Source organism: Leptonychotes weddellii, chromosome 1 (genome assembly GCF_054177405.1).
Source record: "Leptonychotes weddellii isolate Sample4059 chromosome 1, ASM5417740v2, whole genome shotgun sequence".
Lineage (NCBI taxonomy): Eukaryota > Metazoa > Chordata > Mammalia > Carnivora > Phocidae > Leptonychotes > Leptonychotes weddellii.
This window is the reverse complement of record NC_138369.1, coordinates 9,141,262-9,161,719: the sequence shown is the minus strand read 5'-3', so window position 1 is coordinate 9,161,719 and position 20,458 is coordinate 9,141,262. Positions and strand designations below refer to the sequence as shown.

General features: G+C 43.9%; 2 protein-coding genes across 2 annotated transcripts; both read right to left on the bottom strand.

The window, feature by feature from the left end:
- Positions 1 to 179: 179 nt before the first annotated feature.
- Positions 180 to 1,139, bottom strand: LOC102737491 (olfactory receptor 10H1-like). Its single transcript, XM_006736065.2, has one exon. The coding sequence runs from the start codon at positions 1,137 to 1,139 to the stop codon at positions 180 to 182; it is 960 nt and encodes a 319-aa protein (XP_006736128.2).
- A 12,676-nt stretch (positions 1,140 to 13,815) lies between these two features.
- LOC102739990 (olfactory receptor 10H3-like) lies at positions 13,816 to 15,241 on the bottom strand. The gene has a single exon (XM_031030983.2). It carries the CDS (start codon positions 15,224 to 15,226, stop codon positions 14,297 to 14,299), a length of 930 nt encoding a protein of 309 aa, XP_030886843.2. The 5' UTR covers positions 15,227 to 15,241; the 3' UTR covers positions 13,816 to 14,296.
- Positions 15,242 to 20,458: the final 5,217 nt, after the last annotated feature.

The following is a 20,458-nucleotide window of genomic DNA, read 5'->3' as shown; positions in this document are numbered from 1 at the left end:
GGGAAGTCTGCTTCTCCCTCTCCCTCTGCTGCTCCCCCTGCCTGTGCATTTTCTCTCTCAAACAAATAAGATCTTACAAAAAAAGAATCATCACCAGTGAAGCATAATCATTCCCATTTTATAGATGGAAGCCTGAGGTGACTCTACCCAACACATCCCCTGCCACAAAAGAAACCACTTCAGGAGCTCTGGGGATCGAGTTTGCTGAGGAAGGTCTTCTTCATGGCAGTCTTCAGCTCCTTGTTCCTGAGACTAAAGATGATGGGGCTGAGGAAGGGTGTGAGGACCGTGTAGGTGATGCCCATCAGGCTGTCTCCTTCCAGAGACTGGGGAGACTTGGGCTTGAGGTAGATGACAGAAGCAAAGCCATAGTGCACGATCACCACAGTGAGGTGGGAGGCACAGGTGGAGAAGGCTTTGTGCCGACCCTCAGCTGAGGGGATCTTCAAGATGGCAGCCACGATGAAGGCATACGAGAGGAGGATGAGGAGAGAGCAGCCCAGCAGGGCGGTGATGCACACCAGACCCACGCCCAGGGCCACTATTGGTACATTAGTTCCACAGGCCAGCTTCAACAGTGGTGGCACATGGCAGAAGAAATGGTGGATCTCATGGGGTCCACAGAAGTTGAGGTGGAAAATGGCTGTGGTCACCACCAGCCCCATGACCGAGCCACCAGCCCAGGACCAGGCCACCAGGAAGGCGCAGCCACGGGGGCTCATGAGCACGTTGTAACGCAGGGGGTGGCAGATGGCCACGTAGCGGTCATAGCCCATGGCAGTGATTAGGAGGGAGTGGGTGAAGCCGAACATGAAGGAGAAGAACATCTGGCTGACACAGGCTGCAAAGGCAGTGGTGTGGCATGTGGAGAGCAGGTCGGCCAGCAGGCGCGGGGTGATGGCCAAGGTGTAGAGGATCTCGGAGGTGGACAGGGCACACAGGAAGAGGTACATGGGCGTGTGCAGGCCGCGATCGCTCCAGACAGTGGCCATGATGAACAGGTTCCCCAACAGCGTAAAAAGGTACATGAGCAGGAACAGCAGGAAGAAGACGGGCAGGAGATGTGGCGGGAAGGTGGAGAAGCCCATGAGGATGAATTCAGACACGGAGCTGTGGTTTAGGCCCAGCGTGGTGGCCATCACTGGGTGGGGAGAGAGGGAAGGCAGCCCGGTGGGCAGGAGCTCCGGGTCTGCGCTGAGCCCGGCCCGAAAGGACTTCCCAGAGGGAGAGGGGACCCTCTCCCTGCAGACCATGGCCAGTCCCTCCACCATCTGCTGCTCATGATGACTGTCAGTGATCCTTGGAGCTGCTTGGGGTTCACGGAAGATTGTGAGCCTCAAGTGCATAGTACAGGGCCTGGCGCATAGTAGGAACTCAGGAAATGATGATAATAGTAATAGTAATAATAATAATAATAATAACTACTATTTTAAAATCTCAGTGGAAGGAGCTCAGGGTCTCTATTCAGCCACACCTGGGTTGAGTCCCTCTTCAGAGCTTGTCAGTGCCTCCAGCCGTGTTTCTAAGTAGGAATGGAAAATTAAAGGAAAAAGCAACAATTCAGACTTCTTTTTAAAAAAAGTTATTATGCAAGGGTCTCCAATAAAAATTTTCAAATTGGAACAATCTGGTGCTGGTTGGAATTCCATCTTTGAAAGGTTAATGCAGATCCTGCCATTACTATCCCCAGTCTGCTGCATCAACTCGGGGCTGTTTGCAAGGCTTAGCAAGTATTACGTGGTGGCTTTTTTTTTTTAATGACAAAACTCTACCATGTTATCCACATGAGTTAAATAAGTTTGAGAAGTTGTTTTAAAACAGTGCTTCCAACAACTACACCAACAGCAACAACATTGGGTTGGTTCCTTAATCTTTTTGAGCCTTAGTTTCCTCATCCCTAAAAGGAAGCTGACCATAATAATATCTAGCTGACAAAGTTGTTATAAGGATTAAATAAGATTATACATATAATGTACTTACTATAGGGTGTGGAATAGGTAATAAACACTGGAGAAGTTAAGAGTGAGGACAAGCATGAGTGACCAGAATCAGATTCTCTTAAAATGTAGCAACTTATGGTTGTATCTCTCTTTTAATTGGGTATTTAAAACATTTACCTCTTTTGTAATTAATGGTGTTTTAAGACTTAATTCTGTCACATTATTTTTTTTTTAATTTTATTTATTTATTTGAGACAGAGAGAACGAGAGAGAGAGCACATGAGAGGGGGGAGGGTCAGAGGCAGAAGCAGGCTCCCTGCCGAGCAGGGAGCCCGATGCGGGACTCGATCCCGGGACTCCAGGATCATGACCTGAGCCGAAGGCAGTCGCTTAACCAACTGAGCCACCCAGGCGCCCTCTGTCACATTATTTAATACTTGAGCTGTTATATATATATATTAATGTACATAGCTAATATATACTTACATATGTATATTTAATCTGTACAAATACACACAGACACATGTACATTCCTATTTACTACACCAAAAGCAAACAAAAAGAAAAAAAACCCAAACACTAAGAGCATGTAATTATCACCATAAAGGACCCTGTGTGAGGCCATAAAGGAAGAGCAGGTACATTGTACCAATATTACAAAGACCCAGGTATCTGACCATTTGGCAATGAAACTAAAACTTAAGAAGAAGAGGATAACTCAAAATTCCCAAATATTTAGAATGTAAATATTAGGTTGAACCATTTGACATTACCACAGTTACATAGTACTCATTAATCTTTAGGTTGAAAGGAAAATTAAGATGGTTTCACTTATTTGTGGAACATAAGGAATAGCATGGAGGACATTAGGAGAGGAAAGGGAAAAATGAAGGGGGGAATCAGAGGGGAGACGAACCATGAGAGACTATGGACTCTGAGAAACAGACAGGGTTTTAGAGGGGAGGGGGGAGGGGGGATTGGTTAGCCCGGTGATGGGTATTAAGGAGGGCATGTACTGCATGGAGCACTGGGTGTTATATGCAAACAGTGAATCATAGAACACTACATCAAAAACTAGTGATGTACTGTATGGTGACTACCGTAACATAATAAAATAAAATTAAAAAAAAGAAATATTAAGAAGTGCATGATAATGAAAAGTTGAAATAACTAAATGAAATGGATTGGATTGTGTCCTGGGATAGAAAAAGGATATGAGTGGAGAGCCAGAAAAATTATAGTAAGATCTGTTGTTTGCTATATAGTGTTATATACCAATGATCATTTCCTGGGTCTGATCATTGTCCTGGGGTTCTGTAAGATCCTGTCATTAGAAGGGGTTGGTGAGGGGAGGATAAGAATTTTTTGTATTGTTTTTGCAACTTTTTCATAAGTTTAAAATTCGTTAATAATAAAACATTACAAAATAAGATATCACTCAAAGTTGTACAAAACCTGTCAACAATCTAGGAATTACTTTAAACAAGAACACACAAGAGCTTCATGGAGAACAATTAAACCTCTATTAGATAGAAAACATGACAGATCATATAAATAAATGGATGAAAAGAAAAGACAATATAATAAAGATGTTCATTCTCTCCCATATTTAATCTATACATGCAATGTAATCTTTGCAGAAATATCCAGTAGGATTGCTTGAGAAAGATGATAAACTTATTCCAAAGAGTTTATGAAAAAATAATGACCCATGAATCACTGAGGAAGTCTTGAAATGAAGAGTGAAAAGAGGTGGGGGTGGGTGGGGGAAATTGCCTTCTGAGATACGGAGACATTCTACAGAGTCTTGGAAACAAAACAGTGTAGGATTAGTGCAAGGACAGACGGATGACCAGTGGTTCCGAATGCAGACCTCCGAAACAGAGCCGGCCATTTGTATATGGTTAAAGTCACACCACAGATCTTTTGGAAAGAGATGAATTGTTTAGGGGATGCTGTTGAGGAAAGTATCTCTGTACAAACAAAAACCAAAACTGGACTCTCAATATCCCAATGAAAAGAGAATCAAGATAGATTAGTAACATAATTGTGATAGATAAAAACCTAGCTAATGAGAGCAAGTATAACAGGATCTTTGTGCTCTAAGAACAAGAAAGAAGTTCCTTAAACAGAAAAAAAAAAAAAAGCACAAACCTTAAACAAAAAAGATTGATGCTTTTACATCAGATTTATGAATCATATTAACAAATAGCATCACGGATAAAGTTAACAGATGACAGAGAACAGGGAGCTATTTGCAATATAAGTAAGTTCTAGAGTTCTGCTGTACAGCCTAGAGCCTATACTTAACAATATGATAGTGTGCATTAAAAACTTCTTAAGAATAGGGATGCCTGGGTGGCTCAGTCAGTTAAGAGGCTGCCGTTGGTTCGGGTCATGATCCCAGGGTCCTGGGATTGAGTACCACATCGGGCTCCTTACTCAGCAGGGAGCCTGCTTCTCCCTCTGCCTGCCACTCGCACTGCTTGTGTTCTCTCTCTCTCTCTCTGACAAATAAATAAATAAAATCTTTAAAAAAAAATAAACGTCTTAAGAATATAGACAACCCTGGGTGTTATACGAAAACAATGAATCATGGATCACTACCTCAAAAATGAATGATGTGGTGTGCCTGGGTGGCTCAGTTGTTAAGCGTCTGCCTTCGGCTCAGGTCATGATCCCAGGGTCCTGGGATCGAGCCCCGCATCAGGCTCCCTGCTTGGCGGGAAGCCTGCTTCTCCCTCTCGCACTCCCCCTGCTTGTGTTCCTGCTGTTGCTATCTCTCTCTGTCAAATAAATAAAAAAAATCTTTAAAAACAAAAACAAAAACAAAAAAACTAATGATGTATTGTATGGTGACTAACATAACATAATAAAATTAAATTAAATTAAAAAAAGAATATAGACAACAATATTGTATTATAATCATCAAACTTGCTAAGAGATTAGACCTTCATTATTCCTAACACAAAAAAGAAATAATCATTTTGTGACCTGGTTAGAAGTGCTAACTATCGGGCGCCTGGGTGGCTCAGTCGCTGAGCGTCTGCCTTCGGCTCAGGTCATGATCCCAGGGTCCTGGGATCGAGTCCCACGTCGGGCTCCCTGCTCGGCGGGAAGCCTGCTTCTCCCTCTCCCACTCCCCCTGCTTGTGTTCCTGCTCTCGCTATCTCTCTGTCAAATAAATAAATAAAATCTTTAAAAAAAAAAAAAGAAGTGCTAACTATCACTGCAAGGGCAATCATATTACAATATATAAACATACCAACTCAGCAGGTTGTACACCTTAAATTGATACAATGTTATCTGTCACTATATTTCACTTTTTTTATTATGTTAAGTTAACCACCATACAGTACATCATTAGGTTTTGATGTAGTGTTCAATGATTCATTAGTTGCATATATGTCAATAAAAAAGAACTTGTTAAGATGATAAATTTTGTTAATGTTATTAACACACAAACACAAAGAGGAAGGGGACACAAGGAATCTTTTGGAGTTGATGGGTATGTTTATTACCTTGATTGTGGTGATGGTATCACAATTATAGGCACATATGTCCAAACTCATCAAAATGTATACATTAAATAAATGCAGATTTTTGTATATTATGTATACTTCAGTCAAACAAAAAAAAAAATCCACTGACAAGAGACCAATATCTAGAATCTACAATGAGAAAAAAGAGAAATGAGAAAACCAAGGAGAAAAAAGACAGGATCATAATAGAAAGCGAGCAACGCGGGTGGGGGTGTGCACAGGAGATTTACAGCTGAGGAAATGCAATAGGCAAGCAGCAAACAAAGACATGAGCAGTCGATTAGCAATTAGAGGAATTCAATTTAAAACAGCAACACCCTGTGAACAGTGAGTACAGGCATCCCCTTCCACCTGCTAGAGCAGCAAGACTTAGAAAGCTGGATCTGCTATGTGTTGGCCCAGATGTGAGATAAGTGGACTGCAGTCACTCTTGAGGGTACTTGGTGGTTCATGGCCAGATTAAGGGGACACTTACCCCAAGTCCCCACAAACACTGCTCCAAGGTCTCCATCTGAAACTCGCACACAGCTCAGTGAAGGGACATGGTCAAGGCCATTCACTGCAGCATTGTCTGTGATGGAGAGAGTCGGGGACAGTCTAAGAGACCCCCATCACCTGAGGGCGTGGAAAAGTAACATGTGGTGTGCGTGAACCATGAAGCTCTAAACAACATATAGGAAAAAAACAAACCTGACATCCACATAGCAACATGGATGGCTCTTAAACTGTAGCTCTGGGTGAAAAATTAGAAAAGAAGTATATATATTCAGGGCACCTGGGTGGCTCAGTCGTTAAGCATCTGCCTTCAGCTCAGGTCATGATCCCAGAGTCCTGGGATCGAGCCCCACATCGGGCTCCCTGCTCTGCGGGAAGCCTGCTTCTCCCTCTCCCGCTCCCCCGCTTGTGTTCCCTCTCTCTCTGAGTCTCTCTCTGTCAAATAAATAAATAAAATCTTAAAAAAAAAAAGAAGTATATATATTCATATTTACACCTGTATCACTGATACATATATATCTCAATGATACATGCATGTATATCATGATACACATATCTATCATATACATATATTACATACATTTAATGACAAGCTTTCAAGTACTTACCCAGGGGCAGGGCTCACCCCAATATTACAACACTGCTTCCATCCTCCTCACTCCCTCCCCCAGAAGATTGTCATTAAGTTTTATCTCAGATCCATGGTGAGCCAATGCTTGGAGGACCCAGAATCCCATGTGGAAAATGGACAATTGGGCTGAGTGTCAGAATGGGGTCCCTCATACAAGAAAGCAGCATTTGTGGGCTACAGAGGCCTGGGGAAGCCCAGCAATTCCGGGAATACCAGTCTCAACTCCCTCTCTGCCTCATGCCTCGGCCGCCTTTCTGACTCTGACTCCCAGCCTCTCTATGCCATGGCTAGCCCTGGCTCTGGCCTCATTCCCTGTCTCCTGGTGAACTGTGCCTGCCCAGCTCACCTTTCGACTCCACCCCTCTGCTGGCTGCCAGAGTCCATCCTCTGAGACACATGCACCTTGTGGAGTCATGCCAACCCACGGTTCAAATCCTGTGTCCTCACCATGTGTTGGGATAACCAGAGAACTGCCCTCATGGGTTCCCTGTGGGGATTTGATGCCAAGTGATGAGCACAGAGAAAGTTCTCAAGGAATGCTAGTTGGCATTGTGGTCATTTTTTATCGTCATTATCGGGCTGGTTGTCAGTCACCTTTCTCTTCCAGGTGATGCATATTGGTGCCAAACCCTGTTCTGGGGTACCCTTTGTCTACACTGTGAATGCCCCCTACCCCAGGGGTATGGGCTCCAAAATGTATAAATGGTACCAAAAAAGGGGGTCTCTCTTGGCTCTGTGTCTCTGTCTGGCACTTGTTCTGTGTCACCCATCCCAGAACAGCACTTGTGCAATACTCTCCATGGGGGTGGGGGGTCTCCAAGTGACCTGTATAGGTGTGACTTAAGGGAGGAGAAAGGCCAAGCCCTCATCCTACCTATGGGCTCTCAGCCAGAACCCCAAGCCAGGGCACACTTGGGCTAGCTCCCACATCCTGCCCCTGTGCCCTTCTTTACTCCTCGAAGGGACACTATTCAACCCACCCAGCTCTCTCTGCTTATGCATCTGTGTCAGAGACTCAAGATCGGGCTCCCAGGAGCATAAGCAGACAGAGCTGAGCACCGACACACAGATACACACGGGTTCTGAAATACACACTGGCGGCGAAACCCAGGAGACACTCGGCCAGGAACAGAGACACTGTTGCTCATTCTGCACCCCTCCACTGAGAATGAACCAGGTGCCTGGAGCTTGTATGGGATGGAGATAAGCCAGAGACACACAAACAAGGGTACCGTGGTGGGTTGAATAGCATCCCCCTCCAATTCATGTCCACTGGAACGTCAGAACGTGACCTTATTTGGAAATAGGGTCTTTGCAGATGTAATCAAGGTAAGGATCAAGGTGAGATCATCCTGGATACAGGTGGGCCCTAAATCCAATGACTGGTGTCCTCACAGGACTAGGAAGGGACACACAGGGAAGCAGGCTATATGAAGACAGAGGCAGAGGCCAAGGAATGCCTGGGGCTGCCAGAAGCTGAACGAGGCCAGGAAAGATTCTCCCCTAGAGCCTTTGGAGGGAGTGTGACCCAACCAATACCTTGGGTTTAGACTCTAGCCTCCACAACTGTGAGAGAATAAATTTCTGTTGTTTAAAGCCACCTGGTTGTGGGACTTTGTCACAGCAACCACAGGAAATGAATATGGACAAACACAAGTGCACATACACAAACAGTGCATGCAGAAGCACACACAGCGCTGCATAAATGAAGAAACACATGTACATGGTGACAAACTCAGTGTCACCCTCTGCCTCAAGACCACTCTCCCCACGCCTGGTACAGAGAACATTTCCTGCCAGGGAATGGACCCTGGCATCCCTGACTGCTGTGGGTCCAGGCTTTGGTGGAAGGAGGCAGCGTAGGCAGTAGATGGACTCAGTGCGGGATCAGGTTACTGGGACTGTAACCCCTCCTCCACCCCATCGCCCTCCCAGCCCCCTTCCTCCAACCAGAGCCTCCCTCTGCTTTGGCTTTCCATGGTCCCCATGCTTTCTCCCTTCCAGCTCCCCTCGCTCTTGCCACCTGTTCCTGGAAAACATTGCTGGAAAGAGAGTTCCTCTTGCCTTGCTTGCAGACTGTCCGCCTGGGATGCCCTGTTTGCAGCCTGGCCTGGGGCTAGGCCTCCTGCCGCGTGCGGGGCCAACGGTGAGCCAGGCGGGAGCTTTATTTCCCTGGTGCCCTCCCCTGTGGCGGATTCCCAGAGGTCTCTCCCCAGAGTCTGGGATGCAGGATGCCAGCTCTTCGAAGTCCAAGGAGGGTGGCTGGAGCCCTGGGAATGCCCCTTCTTCTCTGGATCTTTCTCTCTCTTTCCTTCCTCCATCTCTCCCTCAGGTCCTTCCTCCCTTCTTTCCTTCATCCCTCCCTTCTTGTCTTTCATGCTCTCTCCCTCCCTCCTTCCTCCATCCATCACATCTTCACTGAGCTCTAGCTAAGGAACTTGGTCTGAATCTTGGAACCCAAAAAGAACACTGCTGTAACCCTGAAAGAGCCCTCTGTCTAGGGAGAAGCAGAGCTGGATGCAGTCGTATTACATTATGTAAAATGCAACAGTATAACAATGTGTTATAATCTATAGTATATTGTAATTGCACAAGAACATTATTTGCTCTTTACATTGAGTTGTTCACTCAATTTACAAATATTTAATAAACTCCTACTATGTGCCAAGCAAGCTTTTCCTTTTTGATACTATTTCAAAGTTCTTTCTTTGTTTTTAAAATTAGTGCCAAAAGGGAAAGGCATTATAATTTGTAAATGAAATTACACATCTTATAACCCATTAGCTTAGTAGTTGGAGCTACTTAGGCTTTAGCTGCAAGACTATTGTTATAGTACCAAGGAAAAAATGTTATATGTGCAATAAGACTGTGCATTTAAAAAAAAATAGAGGGACGCCTGGGTGGCTCAGTCGGTTAAGCATCTGCCTTCGGCTCAGGTCATGATCCCAGGGTCCTATGATCGAGTCCCGCATCGGGCTCCCTGCTCCGTGGGGTGCCTGCTTCTCCCTCTCCCTCTGCCTCTCTCTCTCTCTGTCTCTCATGAATAAATAAATAAAATTAAAAAAAATAAAAAAAATAAAAAAATAGAAACAAGCAGTAAAAAGATGAGTTCAAAACATACTGTAACATTATTACATATATTATATAATATATACTCGTATGTATATAGCACACAGATATGTATACACATCCATCCTGGTAGTTCTCTGGAGAACTCTGACTAATCCACAAATCCAAAAGAAAAAGAAGCCTTGTAAAAATGTCACCTTTCCATCTAAAAAGATGAGTTCCAGATCTCCAGATCCCTGGTGGTTTTTCCTTTGTGGAAGTATTTCCACCAGGTCAGGCCCTGCAACTCAGCGTTCTCTCTGATGATGTGCATGTTCATGTATCCTTATTATAATGCAGAGGACCCATCACACAGGAGTTTTAGCATCTCTTCAGAGCTCACACGGTCCACACCAAGCACCGAGAATGTTGCTGGTATCCTCCAGTTCTTACTCCGCTGAGTTCATTAGGTGTAGACCATATGCCCTGGGCTGGGTACCTTACAGCTTCATGGTCACATGTATCTTCACAACACACCCCAAGGGCCTTGCTGCCAATGAGCAAATCCTACAGCTGGGCTATCAGGGCTCCTTCACCTTTGCTGATGGACTTCCGAGGATACTCAACCCTTCTCATGAGCGATCTCAATGCCCTAAGTCTTCTCCATAGAGAAGAATGACCTAAGAATCTGGCTTGAAACTAATTTTGTCATGAAACCAAATCACACAGAATGACAGGATGCCGTTTCACGGGTCAGTTTTCTAGGGCTGCTGTAACAAAGCACATAAACCTAGTGACTTAAAGCCACACACATCTATCCTCCTCTATGCTGGAGGCCAGAAGAAAAAATCAGAGTCACCAGGTGAGAGTCAAGGTGTGAGCAGGGCCGCGTCCTTCGGAGGATCCAGGGGAGAATCTGTCTCCTGCTTTCCCAGCTTCCAGAGGCAGCAGGCATTCCTTGGCACAAGGTTCCTGGTTCAGTTACTCTGATGCCTCCCTCCAGTGTCACATCCCCTACTTCTCTCTGTGTCTGACCCTTCCTGCCCCCTTTTAGAAGGACACTTGCAATTATATCAGGCCCATCTGGATGATCCGGGGTAATTCTTCTGTTTCAGATCCTTAATTGCATCTCATCTGCATGCAGTCCCTTTTGCTGGGTAAGGGAACATATTCACAGGCTCTGGAAAAGGACACGTTAGGTAGCATTAGTTATTAAGACCAATAATTCTAAAATAATGAAATGGAACCCAAGGGTCTCATTGTCAGTGTTGATGTGACAAAGTGTCTCTGTAACTTCTCTGGAGTCAGTGGTTCTCTCTGTTTGTGTGAAAGGGATGTGTGCCTGGGGCTGCACCTGCCCTCTTTCCTGAAAGGTATCTATTCCTTCTAATGTCAGCTTTTCCCTCCCAGTCAGGACCACACTTCTCTCTGCAGGCACCTGAGAGGGATGCATTCCTGATCACCAACTGCACACACATGCAGACTGTAATGGATTCCTGCTTCACACTTCAGGGCAGTGTGGCTGGGGACAAATCATCTCTCAGATTTGCATTTTCTGCATTTTTTTTTTTAACATGTAGTGTTTTATTAGTTTCAGAGGTAGAGGTCAGTGATTCATCAGTCTTATATAACACCCAGTGCTCATCACCACACATGCCCTCCTTAATGCCCATCACCCAGTTACCCCATCCCCTCACCCCCTCCCCTCCAGCAACCCTCAGTTTCTTTACTATGATTAAGAATCTCTTATGGTTTGTCTCCCTGTCTGATTTTTTAAAAAATTTATTTGACAGAGAGAGACACAGCGAGAGAGGGAACACAAGCAGGGGGAGTGGGAGAGGGAGAAGCAAGCCCCCGGCAGAGCAGGGAGCCCAATGCGGGGCTCATGACCTGAGCCGAAGACAGACGCTTAACGACTGAGCCACCCAGGCACCCCTCCCTGTCTGATTTCGTCTTGTTTTATTTTTCCCTCTCTTCCCCTATGCTCCTCTGTTTTGTTTCTTAAATTCCATGTATGAGTGAAATCATATAATTGTCTTTCACTCTTTTATATATATACCCACACCTTCTTTATCCATTCATCTGTTGATGGACATCTGGGCTCTTTCCATAGTTTGGCTATTGTGGACATTGCTGCTATAAACATCGGGGTGCACGTGTCCCTTCGGATCACTACATTTGTATCTTGGGTAAATACCCAGTAGTGTAATTGCTGGGTCATATGGTAGCTCTATTTTCAACTTTTTGAGGAACCTCCATACTGTTTTCCAGAGTGGCTGCACCAGGTTGCATTCCCACCAACAGTGTAAGAGGGTTCCCCTTTCTCTGCATCCTCACCAACATCTGTCATTTCCTGATTTGTTAAATTTAGCCATTCTGACCAATGTGACATTCTATCTCATTGTGGTGTTGATTTGCATTTCCCTGATGCTGAGTGATGTTGAGCATTTTTTCGTATGTCTGTTGGCCATTTGTATGTCTTCTTTGGAGAAATGTCTGTTCATGTCTTCTGCCCATTTTTTATGGATTCTTTGTTCTTTGGGTTTTGAGTTTGATAAGTTCTTTATAGATTTTGGATACTAGCCCTTTATCTGATAAGACATTTGCAAATATCCTCTCCCATTCTGTTGTTTGCCTTTTGGTTTTGTTGACTGTTTCCTTTGTTGTGCAAAAGATTTTTATCTTGATGAAGTCCCAATAGTTCATTTTTGCCCTTGCTTCCCTTGCCTTTGGCGATGTGTCTAGCAAGAAGTTGCTGCGGCCCAGGTCACAGAGGTTACTGCCTGTGTTCTCTCGGATTTTGATGTATTCCTATCTCACATTTAGGTCTATCATCCATTTTGAGTCTATTTTTGTGGATGGTGTAAGAGAATGGTCCAGTTTCATTCTTCTGCATGTAGCTGTCCAATCTTCCCAGCACCATTTGTTGAAGAGACTGTCTTTTTTCCATTGGATATTCTTTTTTTTTTTTTTTCAGTATTGAAGGCTTTTATTTTTGCCATATACATGAGGGAAAAGAAGAAAGTGCTGATGGTCCTCCTCTGACTTACAGAGCAATTTTTAATGTATTTATATTGTTTAGAAACAGCAATCTTTCAATTTTAATATTATTTCTAAGGCAAGAAATTATTGGGATGACCAGAGTTATGGGTTTCTCTTTAAAGTTTACTTTCTCAGAATATGACAACAATTTCTAAAGTCTTTGGAATTTCTCTTTTTTTTATTATGTTCAGTTAGCCACTGTATAGCACATCATTAGTTTTTAGTTTTTGAACTAATGATTCATTAGATGCATGTAACACCCAGTGCTCATCACAACACGTGCCCTCTTCAATACCCTGTTACCCCATCGCCCCACCCCCCTCCCCTCTGAAACCCTCAGTTTGTTTCCCGGGTCCATAGTCTCTCATGGTTCGTCTCCCTCTCTGATTTCTCCTGCATTTCAAAAATGTGAATAATAATAGATGTGGGTCATATCTAAATGTGCAAAAGTAATAATTTATTTTGAGATTTAGAAAAGTGAATGCACAGGAAACCCTTCCCACAACATTTGGCAAGCAGCAGGCACTCATATGTGATAGCCATTCTTACATTTATTATTATAAAACATCTTCTGCCTGCAGCCCAAATATCTGGACACAGCTTTCAGTAAGAATTTACACCAATGGAAAGCCCTCTCCCTCACATATATGCTTCTCGAACCCCAGCATGGAAGTCAGACAGACCTCCACGTGACTCCTTCATTCAGGTGTTGTATGACCTCCACCAACATTTCTCATCTGCATATTAGGAGTACTCATATCCTGACCTCTCTTTGTGCCATCTTGGCATAGCACTGTGCCTACAACACATCCCCCAGATAAACTAAAGGAAACACAGGAATGAGAACTTGCTGTTTACTGAAGATAATGTGGGGGGAAAGGGAAAAGGACTTCCGTAAGATGTCAGATAACAACCCACTTTCAACATTCTGTATGTTCTTACCTAATCACTGAACTGTCTCCCCTTTGTCTGTTTCTGCCTCTCTGTTTCTTTCTCCACTTCACATTCTGACATACTTGACTAAACTCAGATCAACATAGAAACCTCCTTAGGGTCTATACCCTCCAAAGACATTGAGGAACTATAAACAGTCAACCATCTCCTTGGAGACAGATAGTTTATGTTCTTCTGTGCATATGTTATAATTAAAAGATAATGCTTATACAACACTGGACAAAGTGCCTGATAAGAAAAGCCCCAATGCTGGTGGTCTTTATTATTATGCTTATTTCTGTTTATCATTATGGTAGAGGAGGGAAGGTCCTCCCTTGCTTGTCCATTGAAGAAAAACCATTAGCATCCATGCCCAGACATATCCATGTGATGTCTCCCACCAATCCAGAGGTGGACAACACATATTTAGACAGAGGTAATGGGACAGAGTTCATCACACAGGGTCAAGACAAGAGATAGAGTCTATGCAAGAGGGGGCAACATATTGGGGAAAAACAAATACATAGCCTGCTCCAACACTTTTGGATGCATCCAACAATACCTATTCAGTATTTTCATACACTGAATTCCTACAACAGTCTTATGGAGAGAGTCGGTATTATTGTCAGCCCTGCTATCATATTTCCTCATGACCAAACTGGCCATCAGGAGCTAAGGGGACTGAATTTTCTCTGGAAGCTTTTCTTTATGGCATTCTTGAGCTCCTTATTCCTGAGGCTGAAAATGATCGGGCTGAGAAAGGGAGTGAAGACTGTATAGGTGGTGGCCATCAGAGTGTTACTGTCCATAGAGTGGGGACCCTTGGGCTTGAGGTAGATAACGGAGGCAAAACCGTAGTGCACAATGACCACGGTGAGGTGGGACACACATGTGGAGAAGGTCTTGTGCCTGCCCTCAGCAGAGGGGATCCTCAATATGGCAGCCACAATGAAGACATAGGAGAGGATGATGAGGAATAAACAGCCCATCAGAGCTGTGACACACACAAGGATCACACCCAAGGTGACAGAGGATGTCTCCTTCCCACAGGCCAACTTTAGGAGGGAAAGCACATGGCAGCCAAAATGCTGGATCTCATTAGACCCACAGAAGGTGAGGTGAAAAACTATCAGGGTCACCATCATCCCCATGATGGAGCCACCAGCCCAGGACCAGAACACTAGATGGGCACAGGTGCGGGTGCTCATGAGCACATTGTACCACAGGGGGTGGCTGATGGCCACATAGCGGTCATAGCCCATGACGGTGAGCAGGAAGGAGTGGGTGAAGCCGAATGTGAAGGAGAAGAACATCTGGCTGGCACAGGCCACAAAGGTGATGGAGCGGCAGGTGGAGAGCAGGTCAGTCAACAGGCGCGGGGTGATGGTCAAGGTGTAGAGGATCTCAGAGATGGACAAAGCACACAGGAAGAGGTACATGGGTGTGTGCAGGCTGCACTGACTCCTGACAGTGGCCATGATGAGCAGGTTCCCCAGCAGCGTGAACAGGTACATCAGTAGGAACAGCAGGAAGAAGATGGGCAGGAGATGCTGTGGGAAGTTGGAGAAGCCCACGAGGATGAATTCAGACACCATGCTATAGTTCTGACCAGCCACAGATGCTGCATCTGGTGAGACCAGAAAAGGAATGAAAGTACATGGCTTAATCCATGAAAGAAAAGCGTAGTTCAGCATCAGAAAACCTATCATGTGGTTAGTCACATGAATAAGCTAAAAAGAAAATGTCATATATCAATCTAGGCAGCAGTCCTGGATTACTAAAATTCAATTCCTATTTATGATTTTAAAAATTGATATATAGTTGATATATAACATTGCATTATTTTAGATATATAGCATAATGATATATGCACATATGTTAAAGATTTTTAAAAAGATTCTTCTCAACATAAAATCGACTAGGACTTTCTTAGCTGACTAAGAATATATGCTGCAAAACGAGCAAATAGTACACGAAGTGGGAAAGCAGGGGTGCATTGTTTTAGAATCAGGAAAATCCAAGATTACTCACTTTCTCTGCTTCTCATTAGCAGGGAACAGAAAGCCAGGAGTGGTGCTTGAGGGAAGATATAGAAAGAAGGAATATCAGGATCAAAAGGGAAGAGATGTGATCATCTACCTAGAAAGGTAAAAGAATGAAGGTGGAACATATTTGAGCAAAGACAGAGCACAAGTTGCAGAAGACTAGATCAACTTCCCAAACTCACAGTATTGCCCATAGAATTGCACCTATAATAATCACGTTAAAGATAGAATTTAAGGAAAACAAAGGATAACATTACTGATAGTGATAGTGGCCTCAGGATTTCTTTACACTAGAAACCTATTGAGTCCCTTAGAGGGCGTTTGTTTGAGAGAGCTAACTCTCCATTCTTACCATATTAGTAATTAAAACTGAGATTCTTTGAAAATATTTAGTTATTAACACATTTAAAAGGACAATAATCAACCTTTGATACAACCTAAAGGAACAATCAACTCATGTTAATATAAGGAACATTTTAGAAAAGTAACTGCATTTTTAAAAACTCGTTTAGTAGCAATGTCTGCAATAGCCAAACTGTGGAAAGAGCCGAGATGCCCTTCAACAGATGAATGGATAAAGAAGACATGGTCCCTATATACAATGGAATATTACTCAGCCAACAGAAAGGATGAATACCCAACTTTTACATCAACATGGATGGGACTGGAGGAGATTATGCTAAGTGAAATAAGTCAAGCAGAGAAAGTCAATTATCATATGGTTTCACTTATTTGTGGAACATAAGGAATAACATGGAGGATATTAGGAGAAGGAAGGGAAAAATGAAGGGGGGGAAATTGGAGGGAGAGATGAACCATGAGAGACTATTGACTTGGAGAAACAAACTGAGGGTTTTAGAGGGAAGGGGGGTAGGGGGATGGGCTAGCCCAGTGATGGGTATTAAGGAGGGCACATACTGCATGGAGCACTGGCTGTTATACGAAAACAATGAATCGTGGATCACTACATCAAAAACTAATGATGTATGGTGACTAACAAAACATAATAAAATAGAATAAAAAAAACTCATTTAGTGAGAGGTGTGGTTTTGTTTTACATTTTAGCAAATTTGTCCAATGCTGGCTGGCTGGACGACAAGATGATGCTTGTATCTGCTTCTTCATTCAGCCTGTGGCAATATGTGGCTTTAGTTGAAGCATATGACAAAAATACATCCTCACCTTCATTGGAAAAGTGAGGACCTGATGGCCCCCCAAAAGGGTCTCCAGGACCCCAGGGATTCTCTTTGAAAGCCTCTGGTTTAAAATATCTAGGAATGAACAAAGCACATGTGTAATATCTCCAAGGACAGAAATTTTAACCTCAGATAGATATGCAGAAGATGGTCTGGATACATGGAAAATATGGAAACCAATGTGCTCTCTTGGATGGGATGAGCTAATAGAGCAATTATGTCAGTTCTTTCCCAAATTATATTCAGTGCAACTGCATTTACAATTTAAGAAGTTAAATTTAAGAACTTTCTTAAACTTCTTTCTAAAAAATAAAGTCAGCAAAAAGCTATACTGGTCTTCTAAAAATAGAGTACACAAGAGAGATAGAGATATCCCTCCCCGCATTGAGACTCACTATAGACTCGGAATCATTTAAAAAAGTGTGACAATGGAACAGATGTGTATGATATGCATGATACATGGATCACGCTGGTTGGGTATCTCAGAAAATATCCCTGCCTGACTCTAAACCCAATATGTGATAAAGGTGGGAGCACAAGTCAAATGGGAAAAAAATGGATTGTTTACAGGTTTGTGGTGGGAAAACTGGTGATTTTATGAAGCAGTGCAAATCTGAATTCCCGCCTAAGACAACACCCAAAGTGGATGGATTTCACACACAAAATGAAATATAAAGTTAATAGAAGGTGTAAGAGAATAACTTTGCGATCTTAGAGTGAAGAAGGACTTCTTAACCAAAGTTTAACAGCACAAATATTAAGGTGATGTGGAGAAAGGGGAACTCTTTTACATTGTTGGTGGGAAGGCAAACTGGTGCAGCCACTCTGGAAAACAGTATGGAGGTTCCTCAAAAAGTTAAAAATGGAACTACCCTATATCCAGCAATTGCACCACTACATATTTACCCAAAGAACACAAAAATACTGATTCAAAGGGATGCATGCACCCCGATGTTTATAGCAGCATTATCTGCAATAGCCAAATTATGGAAACAGCTCAAGTGTTGGATAAAGAAGATGTGGTTTATATACACAATGGAATATTATTCAGCCATCAAAAAGAATGAAATCTTGCCATTTGTAACAACATGGATGGAGCTAGAGAGTATTATGCTAAGTGAAATAAGCCAGTTAGGGAAGACAAATACCATATGATTTCACTCATATATGGAATTTAAAAAACAAACAAAGAAGCAAAGGGAAAAAAAAAGAGAGAGTGAGAGGCAAACCAAGAAAGAGACTCTTAACTGTAGAGAAAAAACTTTGGTTACCAGAGGGGAGAGGGGTGGGGGGGTGGGAGAAATAGGTGATTGGATTGAGGAGTGCACTTGTTGTGATGAGCACTGGGTGTTGTATGGAAGTGTTGAATCAGTATACTGAACACCTGAAACTAATACTACACCATATATTAACTAGGGAGACTGAAATAGCAACTTAAAAATACACGAAATGTGTATATATATGTTTTATGTATAAAGGAGCATTTGAATTTCATAAGCGTATCTTCTGTAAGTGCTGACGCCATTCTCTGGAGATAAATGTTAACTGCTCAGGAAAGGAAACAGACATGAAAATTTCCCCAAGGATTTTGTTCAACAAAGGATATCAAGGATCCATGAGCAGGCAGGTGGAATTTGGGAAAAGAGCCTTTGTATTGCTGAAAATTGACCAGGAAATACTATCTAGAAGAAATAACCAGTTACATCCAGAAGGAGAAATCACAATGCAGAAATGAGCCAAGGATATGAGCAGAGAAATCACAGAAGGAGTAACACAGACACACCAAAGGATGGATTTAAGACAAGGAAAGAACAGAGGAAAATGATCATGGACTTTCACTGTATACCTGTTCATTTCCCCAGACTAGAAAGTGCCCACGCTAATCGAAATATGGAGAGAAAACATGGCCTGTTAGTGAGAACCAAGAAGGCAGAAGAACAGACTTCACCTGCTCTATGCACCAGACATGTGCTCCTGAGCATCTATCTCTATTGCTCACACCTTTCTGAAGGAAGCATGTCAGAGGCTATTTAGGTAGCATTGCTTGTAGTGGGGAAATGTACAAGCCTGCTTGGGAACTGTAACTGGGAAGAGGGCAGGTCACATGGGCTGGATGCAACTGTTAGAGCCCCAGGCAAGAGTCTGATGCACACACAGCAGCGTAAATGAACCTGTAAAATGGTCTTGAGTGAAAGAAGCAAAGGCAATGAACGCTCTAGCATAATTCAATTGGGCACATGAAAAATAGAGCACCTGAAACTACTTTGGATGATGCTGTAAGAGTGTATACATGTCACTATACATTTCTCAAAACCCACAGAATGGGTAACACAGTCAACCCTAATATAACCTCTGAGGTGAGTTAATAAATATGTATCCATATTGGTTCACCAACTGGAACAAATGGATCACAAGAATACCAGATTGAACAACCCTTAGCAACAACCCTGGCCCCCACCCACCAAATGCCAGTAGCATCCCCTCCATCCCCATGAGCTCTGACAACCAAAAGATCCTCCAGGCATGTACAAACATTTGGAGCTGAGGGGCAGAATCAGCCCCAACAAGAATGCAGACTTAGAAGCTGCAAAGGGCACTAGGATGGGTGAGAACCCAAGACCCAGAATGGGCAACCTGAGAAGACCCCCAGCAGCTGCTCAAGGCTAAGAGCCTGTCTTATGACCCTTCTCCCAGGCCCTGTCCTCATCCCCAGTCTGGATCTTGCTCCCCATAACTGTCCGAGAATTGCCACCTACCCTGTCCTTCCTGGTTCGCTTCAGCCTGCACAGCCTTTTCCAGGAAGCAGCCAGCAGGGGAGGGCAGAAGGAGCTCTCCTGCCTGTGGCTGTCAACAGCACACAACGGCAGGTGTGGGGCCAGACCTTGGGACTCCTGGAACTCACGTTGTGTGCTTTATCCCTGCTGCAGCTTCCCAGAAGGCTGCTCCCCAGGGCCTCCTGGGGACACGAACCTGAAAGGCTGCCCTCAGGGTCTGGAGAGGCCAGGAGGATCATCAGAGGGGCTCCAGGGACCTGCAGCCTCTACTCCTTCCTCCAACACTCCAACCAAAGCTCCCTGCTTCTCTCTCTGCCCAGAGAGCCCCAGCCCCTGCTGAGGACTAGGAGCTCCCAGTCTTGGGGGAGACAGGGCAAGATTAGATGTCCTCAAGTCCTTGGTGTCAGGGCAGGGTCAGAGGGAAGGGAGGAGCAGAACAGCCCAGAGTGGGAATCCAGGGCTCTGCCCTGGGATCACGGCAGCTGGAAGGCTTCCCAGAATAAGGGTAATTTAGAACTCGGTCTTGGAGACTGATTTCTCTTGGTCAATGGAAGTGTTTAGTGTCTTCTGAACAAACTGGATAGCCCCACTTCTCCTCTTGGTGGATTTACCCTATCTCTTTTCTCATGGTAATCCAGCCAGAGAATCCACCTTAGTATGTGCATCCTTGGACTCTGTAACACATTTGGTCTTTGTTTGGTTCCTGAGACACAGCCCCTAAGACCCTGTCTCAAGAGTGAGAGTAGTGGCTTCTGTATGTTAATGAGATGAGTGGTGGCTGGGGGCCCCACCTCTCCTTGTGGTCAAGTTCT